Source organism: Chelon labrosus (genome assembly GCF_963514085.1).
Source record: "Chelon labrosus genome assembly, chromosome: 7".
In the NCBI taxonomy this organism is placed as follows: Eukaryota; Metazoa; Chordata; class Actinopteri; order Mugiliformes; family Mugilidae; genus Chelon; species Chelon labrosus.
The window spans coordinates 23050111-23067876 of NC_140343.1; the positions used below are offsets into that span (position 1 = coordinate 23050111).

A 17766-nucleotide genomic window follows, 5' to 3' on the forward strand; every position below is an offset into this window, starting at 1 on the left:
TATTCCATCAAGGTTTTGTTTTGATTGTTTACTCGTTCACGGCAACGATGGACTTGTTGTCATTAGCTTAAATCCCCACTATGCTGCAGGACCATGAGTACGCCACGCTCAATGGTAATCTTCAGGCCATGTGCACAAGGCTTCTGCTGAGTTGCAGACCTGTGGATTAAGGAGAGGGCTTTAAAAGCGCCTCCAATTCGCCTTCTACCTCTCTATCTTTTGTTCTCTCTCATTCTCTGCGACTGGAGCTGCAAGGCAAACACCAACCAGGCATAATGAACCAGAAGGTGGTACTCATCACAGGCTGCTCCTCAGGGATTGGCCTCGCTTTGGCTGAACGCATCGCAAAAGATGAGAAGAAGAGGTTCATGGGTAAATTTTTAAAGGGTTCGGTCTAAACTACATTGTAGTGGACAGCTGCATTTCTGAAGGGAAGGGAATGTACAGCACTAAGAGGAAGGTAGACTTTTTTGAAAAGGAGTAAAAGGGTCTTATAAAATGTTATGATCTCATATTCATATTTTCTTTCTGCTCTTGTTTAATTTAGCAACTTTCATCGATAATACCTAGAATGGGAATAGCTCTTGTTTCGAAGAAAGAGAAAGGTTTTTCAGGGTCCAAACCAAAACTTTAACCCACACAGTCTCTTGTCTAATCTACACTTCAGTGAGACTCTAAACTTAAATGATTAAATCCATTTCTATATGATGTATATTCAACATGGTGGCAATAAAACTGACCTCTGGTAATACTAAATGTTAGAGGCTAAAACTAATCCTTCACTGATAATGTATGTCATAGCTATGTAGATTTTCTTTAAGTGGAGAGTTTCAAGGTTTTTGCCTGAGATACTTGAGCTGGTGCCAGCTGAACAACAATTTCTCTTTCCCCCAAACAATGTCCAGGTCACCCTGGATAATCCACACGTTCGCTGTCAACAGCTTTCATAGGAACTACTTTCTGTGGAAGAAATAGACACGCAGGGGATTACCTTGAGTAGCTGGGACTTTGCCAGCTGTCAATTTCCAAGGATTTAAACATCATAAATACTGTTCTTTTGCATCTATTGCATTTGTTAGGCAGCAAACGTATAACTGTCAGGTTCACAAAGTGTCTGATGTTCTGTATTTTGGTAGAGTTTTCAATCATCTGCACAAGCAATAACAACACCTCTGCTTCAAATGAATTCTGTTTGGTGTAGTCTATGCCACCATGAGGAACCTGAGTAAGGGTGAGGCCCTGGTTGAGGCAGCAGGTCGGACGCTGGGCAGGACCATGGAGATCAAGCAACTGGACGTATGTGACGAGGACTCCATCAAAGCCTGCGTGGACAGCCTGCCTGAGCGCAGGGTGGACATTCTCAGTAAGCCAGCGCCAATTCATTCACAGCAGACAGAAAATCTATCTATGTAACTATGTATCCATGTATAGTTTTCTAATATGCAGTTGTACTGTACATGCCTCTATAACATTTCTTACCATTCTTGAATTCCTTACAGTAAGTAATGCTGGGATGGGTCTGATTGGACCCATCGAGTGTCAGTCTATAGATGAGATGAAGAAGGTCATGGACACCAACTTCTTCGGGCTTGTGCGATTGCTGAAGGAAATCCTACCTGACATGAAACGGAGGAAAAAAGGCCACATTGTGGTTATTAGCAGCGTCATGGGCATTCAGGGTGAGGACAGCTAAAGCTCTTTGTTATTAGAGCGTTTTGGTTACTATACAGTGTCTTACAGTGTGCTTCTGTGTTTTAGGAATTTTATTCAATGACGTCTATGCAGCATCCAAGTTTGCAGTGGAAGGCTTTTGTGAAAGCTTAGCAGTACAAGCCCTGAGGTTCAGTCTGAAGTAAGACACTGATCCTACTTTGCTGGCGACGCTGCACATTTTGCCAGTTTCATTTTGTATGGGTTTTTCTGTTGAGATTCAAAATGTATCCGCAAAGCTGGGAAACTACTTTCCTCCTTAGGGCTAACGTGAAAATACCTGCAACCCCACCCTCTGAATGTGTCTGAATGTGTGGAGTCATATTGCATAAGACATACAACTGTTGCACCATTAAGAGCAAAATATGCCTGTCAACGTATTGCATGGTAAACGCGATCATAGCACACTGAGGTTTTAGGCAAGTTCAAACACAGCATCATTCAGACTGAATATTGGAAGGCACAGCCATGAAGGGTGGTTTCAAATGGGAGTGGAGTACGCTATGTATTTAACACAGTGTATATGTTTTAAAAGTAATATTTGGTTTCTTTGTCACTTAGAATACTTACGTATGTTTCCTGTTGGGAGTAATTATATTTGTGCTGTTTTTACTTCTTCTTTAGCATCAGCCTGATAGAGCCGGGTCCAGTGATAACAGAGTTTGAGCGTAAGGTTTATGACGAGGGCATGAAGACTGATCTCAGCAATGCTGATAAAGTTACAGCTGACATGTTCACAAACATCTATTTGAAGAACTACAACCAAATCTTCGAAACCCTTGGGCAGACTGCTGAGGATGTTGCTGAGGTATGCTATTGCTCAGCCACAGTTTGATAGAGTGTGTTGTCTGCACCTCTGGTTTATGGTTTTTAATCCTGTGATGTTTTCTCTTTATAGCATACCTTCAAGATCATCACCATGGACAATCCCCCTTTCCGCCATCAGACAAATACTCTCTACACCCCCATGACCACACTCAAATACGCTGACCCCAATGGTGACCTTCCAATTGACACATTTTACAAAATGGTGTTCGAACATGACAAGGTCTTCAACGCCAGCCTGAACTTCCTCAAGCTTTTGCGCTGGAGAAGCCGAAAGAGCTTTACCTTGGACAAAAAAGAGGGCAATTGAGTTTTTTGTTCCGTTACCATGCATAGCTTTTTAGTATTTCTCCATTTATTTTTAGCTGAAAGACATTTGTGATAAAATGATAAAATAAACAAAGAAATTAAACATCATGAAGGATGACAATCTGTTTTCATATGTCGGGAAGCTTCTGCCGCATGTTTCAAGCCATATCCTGGTGCATTCAACTGACTCTCATAACTTTATCAATAAGCTTTAAGCCCTATTATATACTATATGTCTGTAGTAAGCAAAGCTGTGGCAATACCAAATCAACAAATAGATGAACTATTTCATGAAGTGTCATTGAGAGCTAAGGTCATAAAACCTGTTAAGCATGACATTTAGAAGTGATTAATTAAAATTATTTATTACTTTGTAATCCTGTTAGTGACATATTGTGTTTGTGACAGTGGATTATCTAATCTGGGATTCAGCTGTTTTGCTCTGAGCCTCACGCCACGTGTGCTTTAACTAAGAAAGACTTAAAATATTATATTCCATTCTACTATTTACTGGTGCTCAGTATTTAGACAAACAATGGACAACGATAGAAGATTAAATTATACAATATACTAGAATAGAAACAAATTACACTCTACGTGACCGGTAGATGGCGGTAAACACTAGTTAAGCAACTTGAAACAACTCTTGGAGATACACTGCTTCCGGCTCTTTGTCGTTGACGTTGCATCCGGGCAATTTTAAGCTAATGTTGCCCAGAATATCAAAATATAAATTTATCGCTACTGCCTATACGTTTGTTTAAAATGTTCGGTTTACTTGGCGATGCCAGTTAGAGTAACCAGCAGTGTTGTTGCTGTTTTGTACTGTTCGTCGTCCCCGTAAAGCCAACTATTTAGTTCTATATGCAAAGGGGTACTTCATTGTTAGCCTAGCTTTAGCCATGCTCTCAGACTCCGCTTTCACTTGTCTTCTCCGTTGCGGCTTGCCTGGCACAGGGACCACAGCTACTAGCTAGCCTGGTAGCTAGCTAGCTAAGCGTTTTCTCAGTATTAACGTGTTTGTTATTTGTGCGTTGACGTTTCTTGGACTTTTAATTTCCGGTCACATTCCACGTTAGAGCGCCGGTCTGGAGAAACCGCGTCTCGTTTGTTTTGACACGTACACTTAGCTATTAGCTTTGTTAGCAAGCTAGGCAGCCGGCTAACTTTGAGGAAACGTTTCATTGCTTCATGACATTTAAATTGGTGTTGACGCTGCCTTGACCTGGGCGGTTTACTTCAGCCGCATCGACTAAAACAGTCATTTCAAGGTTCTGGTGACGACCTTCAGGTCAAGAACCGGAGTTTCTATTTCTTGGTTTGTGGTCGTTTTGCCTGCCACGATGGCTTCTTCCTCTGGGAACGACGACGACCTCACCATTCCGAGAGCAGCTATCAACAAGATGATAAAAGAAACTCTCCCCAACGTACGAGTGGCTAACGACGCCAGGGAGCTAGTGGTGAACTGCTGCACAGAGTTCATCCACCTCATATCCTCAGAAGCCAATGAAATATGCAACAAGTCCGACAAGAAAACCATCTCTCCCGAGCATGTCATCAATGGTGAGCCCTGGTCCTTTTTTTGCTCTGGCCTATATGTACTTTTAGGGAATGGGCTACTGCTTAAAAGGGGTGTGTCTGTCTTAAAACCACAGAGAGCAATTAATACACTTTCGCCTCTTGCTTTAAAACCACAGCGCTCGAGAGCCTCGGTTTCGCATCCTACATCACAGAGGTGAAAGACGTCCTGCAGGAGTGTAAAACTGTAGCTCTGAAAAGGAGGAAGGCCAGCTCTCGACTGGAAAACTTGGGCATCCCAGAGGAAGAGCTCCTCAGACAACAACAGGAACTGTTTGCCAAGGTGGGAAAGACAAGCCACTACCATAATCTACAAGTCTGCATGCATCGATGCAGTTGATGAGCTTGAGCGGGAAGTCACTGTGTTGAGAACTGCAGCATGATAGTTTAAGTGCCCATATAAAAACGGCTAATTTATTACTTAATATAAATAATCTAATGTGACAGAGTGCATCTTTCCAACCTGGTTGGACTGGTTTTGTTTATATGAACGCCTGCAGGAAAGGCATAATGCAAAATTGCACCATTTGAATGTTGTGAACTAGCAAAGCCATTTCCAGTCGGTGTGTCCATGTTCAGCTCAGCTGCTGCTCTGTGAGAAATTAAAAACTTGACTACTTAGGCATGTTGCACGACTATCTACTAATGCACTGTACTGTGTAGCTCAATCTCATTGCAGCAACTTGATCAGAGTTTAGGTAAGATACTTAAATAGACATATAAGCGCTTACATTTACACAGAAATAAAGCTTGCCCTCTTATAAATGGAGTAGAACATGTAGCTCCTTAAGAAAAAGTACAGGGCAGTTGTAATGTGCTGCATAGGATTTTGATCTTGCAAAACTCGGTGAATGTCTTACTGTTGTAACAGCAGCAACAATTTCCATTTGCATAATGAGTTTATATTTAAGTTGTCATGGCTCGTTTCACGTCTGTCCGGTCTGTGTTCCTGCAGGCACGGCAGCAGCAGGCAGAGCTCGCCCAGCAGGAGTGGTTGCAGATGCAGCAGGCTGCCCAGCAGGCACAGATGGCAGCAGCATCTGCAAGCGCAGCCCAACAGGCCGGTTCCTCTCAAGATGAAGACGAAGAGGATGACATGTGATCCCCGGACACCGTTCAACTTGTCCGAACCCCTTCCTGGGACAGTGTTGGCACAAAAAAATCTCCCAGTGCTGTCATCGGTAGAGACATGAGACACGTATGACTGCTGGTATACATCTGCGAAACATGGGAAATGCACATTTGGAATGGACATTGAAAAGAAAGCTGAAGGGGGATTTCAAGATAGCCACACATTCAGATAACAGTACCTGAAAATGATTTGGATTGGACATCTGAAGTTTTTGATTATCCCATTTCTCCCCCTTTTTAGTTGTTTCTGTTTAATACTGTCATGATATTATGTTGTGAGTTCTTTGTAGAGTTCTGGGTATGCTGTGGATACACTGAAGGCAAACGCTGTCTGGCATATGTCGATGAGTTTTAGTGGTAATGCAGCAAGAGTTTGCTCCTTCAGGTACTGCACCTATGCTTGTTTAAATCATCCATAGGTCTTGATCACATTCAGTGGTTTAGGAGAACTGCTCTTGAATGATTTCAGAGCATCTAATTCCTCCTTTCTTGGTGTTAGATGGTCATTTTTACAGAAAGGGTTCACTTTATTCCCTTACTGGTATATTTGTACAACAGTGAATTGTTTGAGGGGATGTGAATATTGAATTTGTTCTATTAAGTAGAGAAATAAATGGATATTTTGGTTAATTTTAACTCAATGTACTTTATGTTGCATTTTCCTTCTACCTTGAACCACCCACAGTATTGGTAATTAGCTACACCTTCGAGAAACGGAATATATTTGTCTCATAGAACCAAAGATAGAGGACAGACTAACAGCCCAGTTTTTTTTTTTTGTTTTTTTTATAAAGGTGTAGGTGCTACTGTAATTCACGTTGCTGAGTTCAGATCAGTATAAACAGTGATTAACCTATAACTTTGTAAAATGCTTTGATATCCAGGCCGAATTTGTTATTGCCCTTCTCCTCGGTTGCAGTATCAAACATTTGCATTGTGACTGTGGTCAGTCCTCAGTGTAAAGACAAGTAATCTAGTTGTGATACACATTCAATTGCCTATACTACAAAGTTGTATTCTTTAAGCAATAAAGGAAGCCTGTTTTATAGACACTTGCTCTATGTTCCTTTCAATGTTGTAATGACCCCTCCCCGCCGCCCCCCACCACCCTCAGATCCCACCCCCCTGCACATGCATTGTTTCACTGTGATGCCTGATGTTTAAGGACAGTCAGATGTGCGGCAGCAGGTGGACAAGTTGCAGCACTTTGTTTTTTTCAGGACAAGTATATTTCTTTATCAAATTATCTCTTGAAATGGCGGGAGCTATCATAGAGAGCATGAGCACCAAAAAGTTGGTTGTGTTTGGTTGCTTTATTTTGATTTTCCAACTTTTTTCCATCTTGGCTGGAGCATTAATTGGTAAGTAAACATATTTTATTATACGTTTTAATTTAGTTACAAAAAATAGTTTTTGCAGATTTGTTTATGTTTTTGTATGTGTGTGTATCTTGGAAAAGCATAAAAAGCCACTCGTCTACTTTCAGCTAAGTAAGATTTTAACTGTTTACTTTTTAGAACATATCTTAAAAACCTTAAACTTTTTATTTATTTATTTATTTATTTTGCCATAGCTCCCAGTCCCACCAGTGCAATCCATTACTTGGCCACAAAATGCATTAATCGCCACAGGACACGCGTCTGGCTCATGCCGTGGGGTTCAAATCGGTGCCAGCAGATCCACAGTTTTGACGAGCCTCTGGCAAAAACTCTCGATGCCAACGACATCGTTTTTGCGGTTCACATACCTCTTCCCGACAAGGAGATGAGCCCCTGGTTTCAGTACATGCTGGCTGTTCTGCAGTTTGACATTGCTTTCAAAATGATAAATCAGATCGGTAAGAAGTGCATCTTGGATTTGTCAGTAATGCAAATAATGTAATTACCAGGTACTATTGTGGATGTATAACAAACTGAGTGATGTCCCTGTCTGTGTAGAAGACGGTGCTGTCGTCACTATTGATGCTCGTCTGGGGTACAGGGATGATCTGATGTCTGAGTGGACCGCAAAATTCCACTCAGTGGAACAAAGGCCACTCAAATGTATATTGGCTGTCCCTAAGGTAAACCTGCATGACAGCACTGATGCATCAAATGAAGCATTATCACTTAGTATAACCCCTGTGCTTCTGCAGACATATGAAAATGAGGGCCGCTTTTATCACTGTGACCCCATACCATTCATGGAGCTGGGAAGCATGGCCCACAAATACTTTTTAATCAACCTGCGTTTGCCAGTCAATGACACCGTGAACATTGGCATTGGAGAAATAAAGGACATTCATATCGTGGTGAGTTTAACTCTTAGAGTACATTTTGATTTTGTGTGTTTAATTTGCATGTGTCGCATTCAGACATTTGACGTGCCTCTCCTCTAAGGGGATCCACCAGAATGGAGGCTTCACTAAAGTGTGGATCAGCATGAAGACTGTGTTCAGCCCCTGGGTGTGTGTGGCCACAGCGTGGTACTGGCATAGGATCCGCCTCATGGCGAGGCGACCTGTCCTTTTGGAAAAGTATGTCTCAGAATGGCTGAATGTGTCAACCACACCAACCACTTTGTTGTAGCTGCACAAAGAATATTGCTATATTTTAGAACTAAAGGAACCAAAGAAGTGTTGCATATCATTATAATGATTTAATGATGCATAATACACTCACTAGTCGGTAGATTATTAAAACATTCCTGCCTTAAATCTTAGCTTCATGAAGGTTAATGTAGTCAGCATTTGTTTCAAATAACTGAGAAAGCTGTAGATTCAACCGTGTTTTCATTGCGGGGGCTGTGATTTCAGTTGCTCTTTAATTGTATTGTATTGTACCAACACATCTTTCTTTTACTTTGAAGCTCCCAGTTTAAGCTGTGGGCTCGGCTAAATTACAGAAACACTTTAGTGTTGAATTTTATCCACAAACACCAGAATGATCATCCAGTTGAATTACCACCTTTCTGACTCTTTCTGTTTCAACATAAACTGAACATTAGAACAGTCATGAAGGTGGATTTTGTGGAGGACTGTTGGATTATATTTTTTATCACTAGGGTAACTAATTTTTTGAAAAATTAGTATATAATAAGTATTAGTAATTATAAGTAATTATTATATGAGTGCATTTACACACAAAAAAAAGAGTATTTCAAAAGGGTATTGCAAATTTATTTTATGTTGCACAGTATGTTTTATCATATAAGATTTTTGCTTTAAAAGGGCTAGCAAGTTGTTAACTGGCTACCAGGTTGGGCAGGTAGAGGCATGTGGCGATTGACATTTTTGGAGATTAAACATTTGCTATACAATTTATACTTTTATTTTGTCTCATTTATTTCCTTGGGACTTACTGAATGGTGCTAAATTAGGTTGAATAATCACTAAATACGCAATAGTCAGAAATGATCAATTTATTCCATAACGTCTTAATTATGTCTTATTTTATATTGAACACTAAGGGCTTCCATACAGTTTCTGCATCTGTACAGGCCATTTTATTATAGGCTGAACACACCATTACCTTTTTTTAAAACATAAAGTGACGTTATACAATGCAGCTCCATTGCTTTTAGGTTTTTAGATTTGTGGGAGAACTAAAAACCACAGGTATGCCTTCTGGCCCACATTGGAGAGGTATAAAATGATTCAGTTCAGTGGTTTCATGCACAGGAAATGAAGATTATTCAATCTGAAGTGCATGATTGCCTCAAACTAGGTCAATACTGTGTCTGCAATAGAGAAGAGAGAGCATTGCTTGTCTTTTCAGAGCAGAAGTAAGCACTTGCATTCTGTAGAGTACTAGTTTGGCTGTTTGTGGCATCTGTTTTTCAGAGTGATCTTTGCTCTGGGCATCTCGATGACCTTCCTGAATTTGCCGCTCGAGTGGCTGTCGATGGGCTTTGAGTGGACGTGGATGCTGCTGCTTGAAGACGCCCAGCAGGGTGCTTTCTACTCCACACTCTTCTGTTTCTGGATCATCTTCTGTGGTGAACACCTCTTGGTTAGCATCTCATTCTTGTTCTCAGCTGTATGTCTCCTTGTGCTTTTCTGCAAGTTGATGAATTGACAAATCCTTCAGGACCAAAGTCGGAGGAATCGTCTCTCGGCATACTGGTGGCAGGTTGGACTTGTGATGTTTGGCTCATCTATTCTTCTCATATTTGACCTGAGCGAAAGGTATGTGACGTATTTCTTGGTGTTGTTACAGTTTTATCCTTTTATAAAATAGTAATCCTTTCCCTCTTTTACCCAAGGGGAGTATATTTGAGCAATCCTTTCTACAGTGTGTGGGCATCAGAATTCGGAACAAAGGTTTCAGTATCCTTCAGATATTAATACTGCAGTATAAAATGTCATATAAACATGTTTTCCACCCAGCTCAAAGCTATTCTAGCTTTTTCCTTGATTGCTAGTACAGATTACCTTCATTATCGTGGCGGGGATTTCCATTTGTCTGTATTTCTTCTCCCTGTGTCACATGGTGCGTTGTGTGTTCAGGAACATTGATGGGAAAATGCAACAACTTCCTGCCATGCCAGAGGCTAGGAGCCTGCACTATAAGGTTGGACTGGTTATATCTGAATCACAAATAGAAATTTAATCACTGAATCTTTATACAATACTCTTGCTGTTTTTTTTTTTTTTTGCAGGGTAGACTCTTTAGGTTTAAGTTTTTGATGCTGGTTACTCTAGCATGTGCAGCCATGACCATCATCTTCTTCATCTTAAATCAAGTAAGTATCAACTCTATAGATCAACACGGGATATGTTTTTGTTGATTGGGCTCCTAGGACTTTTATTTTTCACCAGGTCAGTGAAGGTCACTGGCACTTGGGAGACTACACTCTCCAAGTCCACAGCGCCTTTCTCACAGGGATCTACGGCATGTGGAACCTGTATGTCTTCGCCATTGTCTTCCTCTACGCTCCCTCTCACAAGCACAAGAGAAACGAGTCAGGAGACAGTGGGCAAACAGGTGTGTTACACTTTTACTGTTTGGTTAGAAACCACATCTCTGAACAAATGAAAAAAGATACTTGCTTTGTAAGTATGTCAAATACGTTTGTCACAAGTGCTGTTTGTCTAAGATTATGTTACAGATGTGACGGAGAAGCCAGAGAGCCAAGAGACACAGCTGACATGTGGAGAGCAGGGGCCCACGGAGGCGTACAGGATCACTGGGAAGGTGGCTGAGGACTAAATGACTCAGTGTAGTTTCAGAAACCTTTTTGTTGTGTTGTTGCTGGTTCTTGAATGGTTTGTCTGTGTACTATGAGCTGTAAACGTTAGCTGTTGTAGAATACTGAACTTTAAATGTATGTTTTATATAGCTGCCAGTGAACCTGACAAACTAGCATTTCTTGCTAATTTCCCTCCTGATGAAAGCAGCAGAAATAAAGCAAGGGTATACAGGATCATTCTTTGTGCTCACATTTAGACAAATTCATCAAGAGCAATCATCAAAAACCCATTGGATGCCATTTCATCACTCGACAGCGCAACGATCCTGTGGACAAGGACAAAGCAATCAGAGATTTTTCAGTGTGAAGAGGTGGAATATTTTCGACTGATCTCGAACTGACAGAGCAGTCCACCTACTGAAGACCAGAGTGAAGACACAGACACTAAATCAAATATATATACACTGATCAGGTATATCATTATGACCACCTTCCTAATATTGTGTAGGTCTCCCTTGTTCCTCCAAAACAGCTGTGACTCATCAGAGAATGGACATGGGCCTTCTGAGGGTATCCTGTGGTGTCTGGCAACACAATGTTGTTAGTGGGGGCCTTGTGGGTTGAAGGGAGGGGCCTCTGTGGATCATCCCACAGATACTTGATCACTTTGGGATGTAGTGAATTTGGAGGCCAGGTCAACACCTTGTGCTGTTCTTCATGTTTTTTTAGTTGTTCCTAAAGCGTTTTTGTGTGTGTGTCTGTGTCAGGCTGCATCTTGCTGGGGATGGCTGCTGCCATCAAGGAGCCTGGTCTGGTCTAGGCGGGTGGTACATGTCTAAGTAACATCCACACGAGTGCCAGATCCTAAAGCAGAACAATACAGCAGAACATTGTATTGTAACAAGATGATCAATCTTATTTACTTTACCTGTCAGTGGCTTTAATGTTGTGGCTGATCGGTGTAAGAGCTGATAGTGTGAAGGTCTTCATAGCCGTTCAGTTACCTTTTAACCTATGATCACTGACTTAGGCTTAAATGAGCCATTCAAGCTATACACCAGCAATTGCAACAGCTGCTCTACACAGATGGGGAAAAAAACACAGTAGAGGAAAAAAAAAATGTAATAAAATAATTATTTACAGACACACTTTATGTTTTGTCATTTTTTCTCACTAGGTTGCATTTATTTTTTTGTTAAATGGGTTGCATGTTTTGCAGGGCTCGTTCTACAGTAATATGAACTGACCCTAATGATAGCTGAGACTCTTTTAATGTCGGTAGCTGGAAGAACAAAACAAAACAACATAGGTGACTTTCCAAAATCTCACTGTGTGGACTGTATTCACATGAATATCGGTTAAATGTAAACCACATGGAGGCCCGATCAGAAGTGTAATGAACTGCATATTAGAACATTTTCTAATATCCATATTTATACGAATACAGTATAATAAACTGTACCATGCGTAGTGGTGAAGTGGTGTCCAGAGCTGCCGACAGAAGGCGCTGTTGTCTCATCCAACCAGGGAGCTACGCCGTCCGCGTCGTCCAGCCCAGCACAGCAGCCGTCAGCAGCAGAGGACTGACCGCGTCTCCAGTCGCTGTGCTTCAACGCAGCACGGCCGAGCGTTTGTTTGTGATCCACGGCGAAAGTTTTCTGTCGACAGTTTCAATTTAACCGAAGGAGCTCCGTGGGGATTATTTCATGGCTCGACTCTGAAAAAAAAAAAAAAGAAAGAAAAGAAACTCCTTCGGATTCGAGAGGCCAGGTGAGTATGAGCGCAGATTAGGCTGCATGAATAATCTTGGTGGCTCTGTGTATGGACACTAATGCTGCGGTTAAATAACGCCAGATGGTTAAACAGTGACTTCCATTAACATAACCTGAACAGCAACCCGTGTGAACAAACCGTGGTTTGGGGAAAACACCATAAATGGCATATATTCCACCAGGTCGTTGCCTGTTTGATTTGCTTTGTAAGATTTACAGTTTGTCAGCAATATATTTTATTCTGTAAACACACTGGTGGTTAAAGCATCATTGGTGACAGGTGGTTGTAAAGAAGACAAGCAAACGGGGAGGAGGCCACCTGTTTCCCAGTAATATCATGGAGGTATTTCTGAGAGGCATTGTTAAATCTTCTGCAAGACTCAGTGAATATCTGAGAGATTTACTATAATAAAACGTTACCTCTTGTTTTTTTGTTTTTGTTTTTTGTTTTTTTTTAGGAAGTAGGCCTTTCCAGCGTTTTTTTTTTAGTTGAACAGAAGCAATACAAATGATTGAAATATTCATATCAGACATGAAAGCATTTCGTGGGATGGCAGAGAAAGATGTATCACACCGGGGCCACAGTGGAAACCTAGAAACACTAGTCTATTTTAGTACAGTGAGAATGAATGACCTCCCCATGCCCTCTCTTCAAGTTCTAGGTTTGCATCAAGTGAATTGTGAGGGGCTGTTGTGCACATCAGAAATGTTTGAGGAAGAAAGATGGCCGTGGTTAGATTACCAGAAGACAAATAAAGGATTGGTCACATGTTGTTGTTTCAGTCTGAAGCCTGTCTGCAGTTGTTTTGAACAGCCTCTGCGTGATATTAATACTCAAAGTCCCCCTCTCCTCAAAAATGTGCTTTGGGCTTTGTTACTAGACACAAGAGGACTGTTTTCAAAGTGCTCCCCGGAAAGTGCTTAGATAAAGTCTGGATAGGAGGCGCGTACATGCCAACGCGATTTGTGACATTACAAGTAGTCTGGAAGCTAGTCCTGGTCCGACGGGCGACTCACGCAAGTGTGATGACTTTAGAGTGGACTTTCAGTGATGTAGGGGACATCTTGTACCCATTTCCTAAACACTGGAATATGAAGAAAGATATGTATATTCATATTCTTAGTTTTATTTAAACCAATGATATATAAGAATTCTAACAGTGTAAATTAATCTTTCTTCTAGAAAAACATCTACTGTCTTCCATACACGACTTCCTCTGAATGTACCATTAAAACAGTAATTGGTAACTCCTTTTTAAAATGTAAGCCTAGTCTATAATTTTAAGTCTAACTTTTCCTACTAATCTACTAACTGTTCTATGTGTCAGCAGCTGGCTTTGATCTAAGCTCAGCCAATGTGGTGGTGACTATGTGTGCCGATGTGTGCTGCTTGACATCGTGAATATAGGGCACTGAGCGCCACTTCTGTGCCTCGCTTTGAGAAATTATATGAGAAAATATCTCAATCTCTCGATTCCGTTCGTTTTGATCAGTGCCTTGAAACTAAAACGGCTAAACGTACCTCAACCGTATCATCTGTGTGCTGTCACATGTCAGAATGTATTTGGTGTAAATAAGGCCCTCCGTGAAGCCCTGTGTTTGTCATTAAGCAGATGATGCTGGAAGTTGCACATGCAAAACGTGTTCCAAACATAAGCAGCGGTGCAAAATTTCGATTTAAATCTTCTGATCAGAGAATAAGTAAGCCAGCCCTGACTCAACATGTGAGCATGTCTTATTCACATTTGAGGTTATTAAGGTTCAGTCCCAGTCCTAATATCTATCTCCTCAACTGACTAGATTGCCTCTAGGTTAGGGTTCCTGGCATAACTTGAGCTAGATTGTTGGTAAGAAGCACAGATGTTTAATTTGAGCATCACAAAAGATGGTTATTTAGGGAATGATATGAATTTTGCCATAATTAGTGATTACTCAGAATAACTGCAAAAACCACATTTTCATCTTATAGGAGCATTATTTTTCCATGACTTCTGGCAGTCCAGTGTGACTCCACCTGAGTGGGTTTTTGGTGCTGACGTGGGTTTGGCCTTGTTGCCTGGCTACCCCACAGTCACTGGTGCAGACCTTAGCATGGTTTAATCTCGTGAGAGCGTCCCCTTCCCCTCCTTCTCTCTGTCCCTCCCTCCCTCCCTCCCTCTCTCCCTTCAATCCCTCGACTCAAATTCCACGCTCGGCCTCCGGGGAGTTCATCTGTGCGTCACTGCTCTGGTCACAAAGACCTTCAGAGAATGCTCCTAGTCAACACAGCGGAGCCGCCGCCGTCACCCTCCGGCTCTGTTAGTCCGCAGCAATGTGCGAAAAATGTCCTCCTGCTTTGACGCACGTCAGAGCTCTCTCAGCCTCCTCACTAGAGCGTGTCGCGGTGATGGAGGTATTGTACACTCACCGACTAGGAGGAGAATGTGTCCCCCATAAAAGGGCTGCTCGGAACACAAAAACCTTCGCTGCTTATCAACAAGTGATGACAGGCTCTCGCAATGTGGCTCAGTGGCTTTTCCTCGCACACTTTACATTTTTAAAGCGGATCACAAGTTTACATCCATCATATTATCCCAGTGCTGACTCCCTCTGCCTTTAAACAAGCTGCGGCTTGTCTGCGCCTTTTGATGGCTTGCAGGCAGTGATCAAATGCATGTTGTTTTGTTTTCATATCATTGAAAAGTTGCTGGATCAGAGTTTTGGTTGTCATTCGTGACGGCATAGAAGTTTTATCTTTTTCCTTTAAAATTTGTGTAACCAGCGCAATCCTTAATGAAAAATACAGTATCTAGAAATCTTCAGTTAACATATGTGTACCAGATCATTAGAGATCTGTATAAACATAGAAACTTTTCAGGTTGGTCCAGAATCCTGACCTTAACAAGAATGCTCGTGCACATAAATCTAGCCACATAAGACTGTGTGACGGTCATTGTGAAATTCTCTGGTATCTCCAGGATGATATGGAGGTGAGGACGCTCCCACACTTCACTTTTTTTTTCTTTTTTTGGGAATAAAATAGGATGCTGTGTTTCCGTGGCAACCTGGCAGCAGCATAGATGAAATTAGGCCTTTGTGCATCTCCTCTTTTTATGTGTTGCTTGGTTTGCAGACTGCCACACATGCAACTCAGAGTAGATATTTTCTTCTTTCTGTCAGCATCCCCTCAACTCATGCATCATGTGATGTCCTAGAAATGATGGATTCTACCATCAAGTTATATTTTGGTGAACAGCATGGAAAATTGCAAACAGGAAAAATCCCAAAGTCCAGTGGCGTTAAAGATGAATTTATTGAACTCTATTACTTCAAATGTGCACAAGAACACATTTTATTTGCAGATCTGTGTCACCCTTTGGTCAAAACATAATGATATCTAATATTTTAGATAAGATGTGGCTGAGCCGCCTTAAGATAACACATTTAAAATTAATTTAAGATGAATTTATTGAACTACGTTACTTCAAATGTACACAAGAACACATTTTATTTGCAGATCAGTTTCACCCCTTGGTCAAATATTTTAGGTTTCGTATAAGGTCCCTCACACTTGTTGAAACTCAGTACAAAGGCAGAATAATTTCATTTTAACAGATAAAATATATGTGTTACACAATTTTCCCCAAGAGTCTTTGATCTTCAAACCCAGTTTCTCTACAGAACTGTTTCTGTAGTCATTGCTGTCAGAACTCTTGGGACTTGCTAGAGGCTCCTTTAATCATCTACTGCGAGCAGAAAGTGCTGCCTCGTTGTTATTCCTTCCTGTTCCCGTGGCAGGATGTCCTTGAAGCTGCGGGGTCGTTCCCCCTACAGAGTGACACACAGGCCCCCGTGTGACAGTGACCAGGACGCTCGCTGGTGTCACCCTGTGTCTGATCTCGCTGACATTGCGGGACCTGTCATATTGCTGTGGCGGGATATTTATAGACGTGCGCTTTTGTTGTGCAGTCCCACATGATGTGCATCTCGGCTGACACGATTACACAAACCATCTCCAGGTCTCTGTGGTGCGTCTGTGCAGCATCAAGGGACTGACTCTGAATAAAGCCACTGCCATTAAATGTAATTAACATCTCTTTATGTCTCCACTGGTTCCTGTGGGTGAGGTATGCACTGATGTGTAATTGGTCAGTTGGGTTGCATTATGTATGTCAGTGTTTTTTAATTAAGGGTGGCCTGTGGGAGATATGAGACTACTATAAATAAATAATTCAAAATCACACATCTATATAGATCTTTAAGTTTAGTCAGCCAGTCGTCTTTAGTTCTGTGTCATACAACTATATCCATGATTTATCTGCTTTAGTGTGAGATTGCATGGACTGCATTTTTTTTGTGGCAGAAAGTTGATCTGGGGTCACTCTGTTGAGAACTGATCTGCACGGCCAGTCCAATCGTCTGGGTGGGCTTTGTGCGGTGATGGACGAAAGAGTAACAGCAACATAGTCACTCATGTCATCTGAGCAGCAGATTGTTGAATCTGTTTACAACAGAATGACTCTAATTGGTTATCAGAGCTATTTTTGTTCCTCTGTACTGGTTGAAATCCAGATTGCGTTTTAACAGGCTCATATTCTGATAAGAACATTATATTCTGAGTCTTGCTACACCAGGCCAGGACTGTGTATGATGGGTTTGTTAATGTTTAATTTTTAGTAGCGATACAAACCATGAGTTTTGGTGCAAAACATTTTCCTCAAAATATCAGATCTACATAGCTATGTACACACATGGACCTGATATTTACAAAGCTGTAGGCTCATAGTGATGGAGCAGAACAGCTGTTGTTGATGCAAACAGTCCCTGCATGTGTGCGTTACCAGGAGAGGTGTTATTGCCTTGATCACAGGTTGTGAATCTTTAGATAAGTGTGGGTTGTGTTGTTGTTGCATGCGTAGCAAAGATGTGTAATTTCTCATTTAGGTAAAGCCGAATGAACCGGTCATATTTTTTATTATACGTCGTTTAGTTCCCATCAGGCAATGGTATGTTTATGCTCACCTGAAACGCTCACACATCAACCCTCCACCCGCCCTTGACTGATACTGGACACTATGGTCAATTATAAACTAGACAAGGAAGTAAGTGGTTGCTTAGCAACTAGAACACAGCAGGTAGTAAAAAAAAAAAATAATCTTGCTCTGGTTTTGGATTTGTACAATAATAGATGTGTCAGTTTAAGAGACAGTATATCTGATATAACCATAAATAAGTGAAAGAAGACCTCTTTATATTTCAAATTTACAGTAATGACACAAAACAACTCATTATT

The 17766-nt window shown here is 41.3% G+C and overlaps 4 protein-coding genes across 4 annotated transcripts in view; all 4 read left to right on the plus strand.

Annotated features, from left to right (window-relative positions):
* The first annotated feature begins 111 nt into the window (after positions 1-111).
* LOC311490920 (retinol dehydrogenase 8) lies at positions 112-3217 on the plus strand. The gene is made up of 6 exons (XM_084548692.1): positions 112-372; positions 1202-1363; positions 1500-1679; positions 1759-1852; positions 2335-2518; positions 2609-3217. Exons 1-6 carry the CDS (start codon positions 276-278, stop codon positions 2843-2845), a joined length of 954 nt encoding a protein of 317 aa, XP_084404818.1. The 5' UTR covers positions 112-275; the 3' UTR covers positions 2846-3217.
* A 191-nt stretch (positions 3218-3408) lies between these two features.
* dr1 (down-regulator of transcription 1) lies at positions 3409-6183 on the plus strand. Its single transcript, XM_084548824.1, has 3 exons — positions 3409-4407; positions 4542-4705; positions 5378-6183. The coding sequence occupies exons 1-3, from the start codon at positions 4188-4190 to the stop codon at positions 5522-5524; spliced, it is 531 nt and encodes a 176-aa protein (XP_084404950.1). The 5' UTR covers positions 3409-4187; the 3' UTR covers positions 5525-6183.
* A 601-nt stretch (positions 6184-6784) lies between these two features.
* On the plus strand, positions 6785-11919 carry LOC311490896 (protein wntless homolog). The gene is made up of 12 exons (XM_084548654.1): positions 6785-6914; positions 7127-7390; positions 7491-7615; positions 7688-7843; positions 7932-8068; positions 9374-9542; positions 9621-9718; positions 9796-9859; positions 9960-10103; positions 10192-10275; positions 10352-10517; positions 10642-11919. Exons 1-12 carry the CDS (start codon positions 6809-6811, stop codon positions 10740-10742), a joined length of 1614 nt encoding a protein of 537 aa, XP_084404780.1. The 5' UTR covers positions 6785-6808; the 3' UTR covers positions 10743-11919.
* A 556-nt stretch (positions 11920-12475) lies between these two features.
* Positions 12476-17766, plus strand: part of gng12b (guanine nucleotide binding protein (G protein), gamma 12b) — a 28535-nt gene continuing 23244 nt past the window's right edge. The window contains exon 1 of the mRNA XM_084548655.1: positions 12476-12492. The gene's annotated coding sequence lies outside the window, so the exon portion shown is untranslated. The remainder of the gene's footprint in view (positions 12493-17766) is intronic.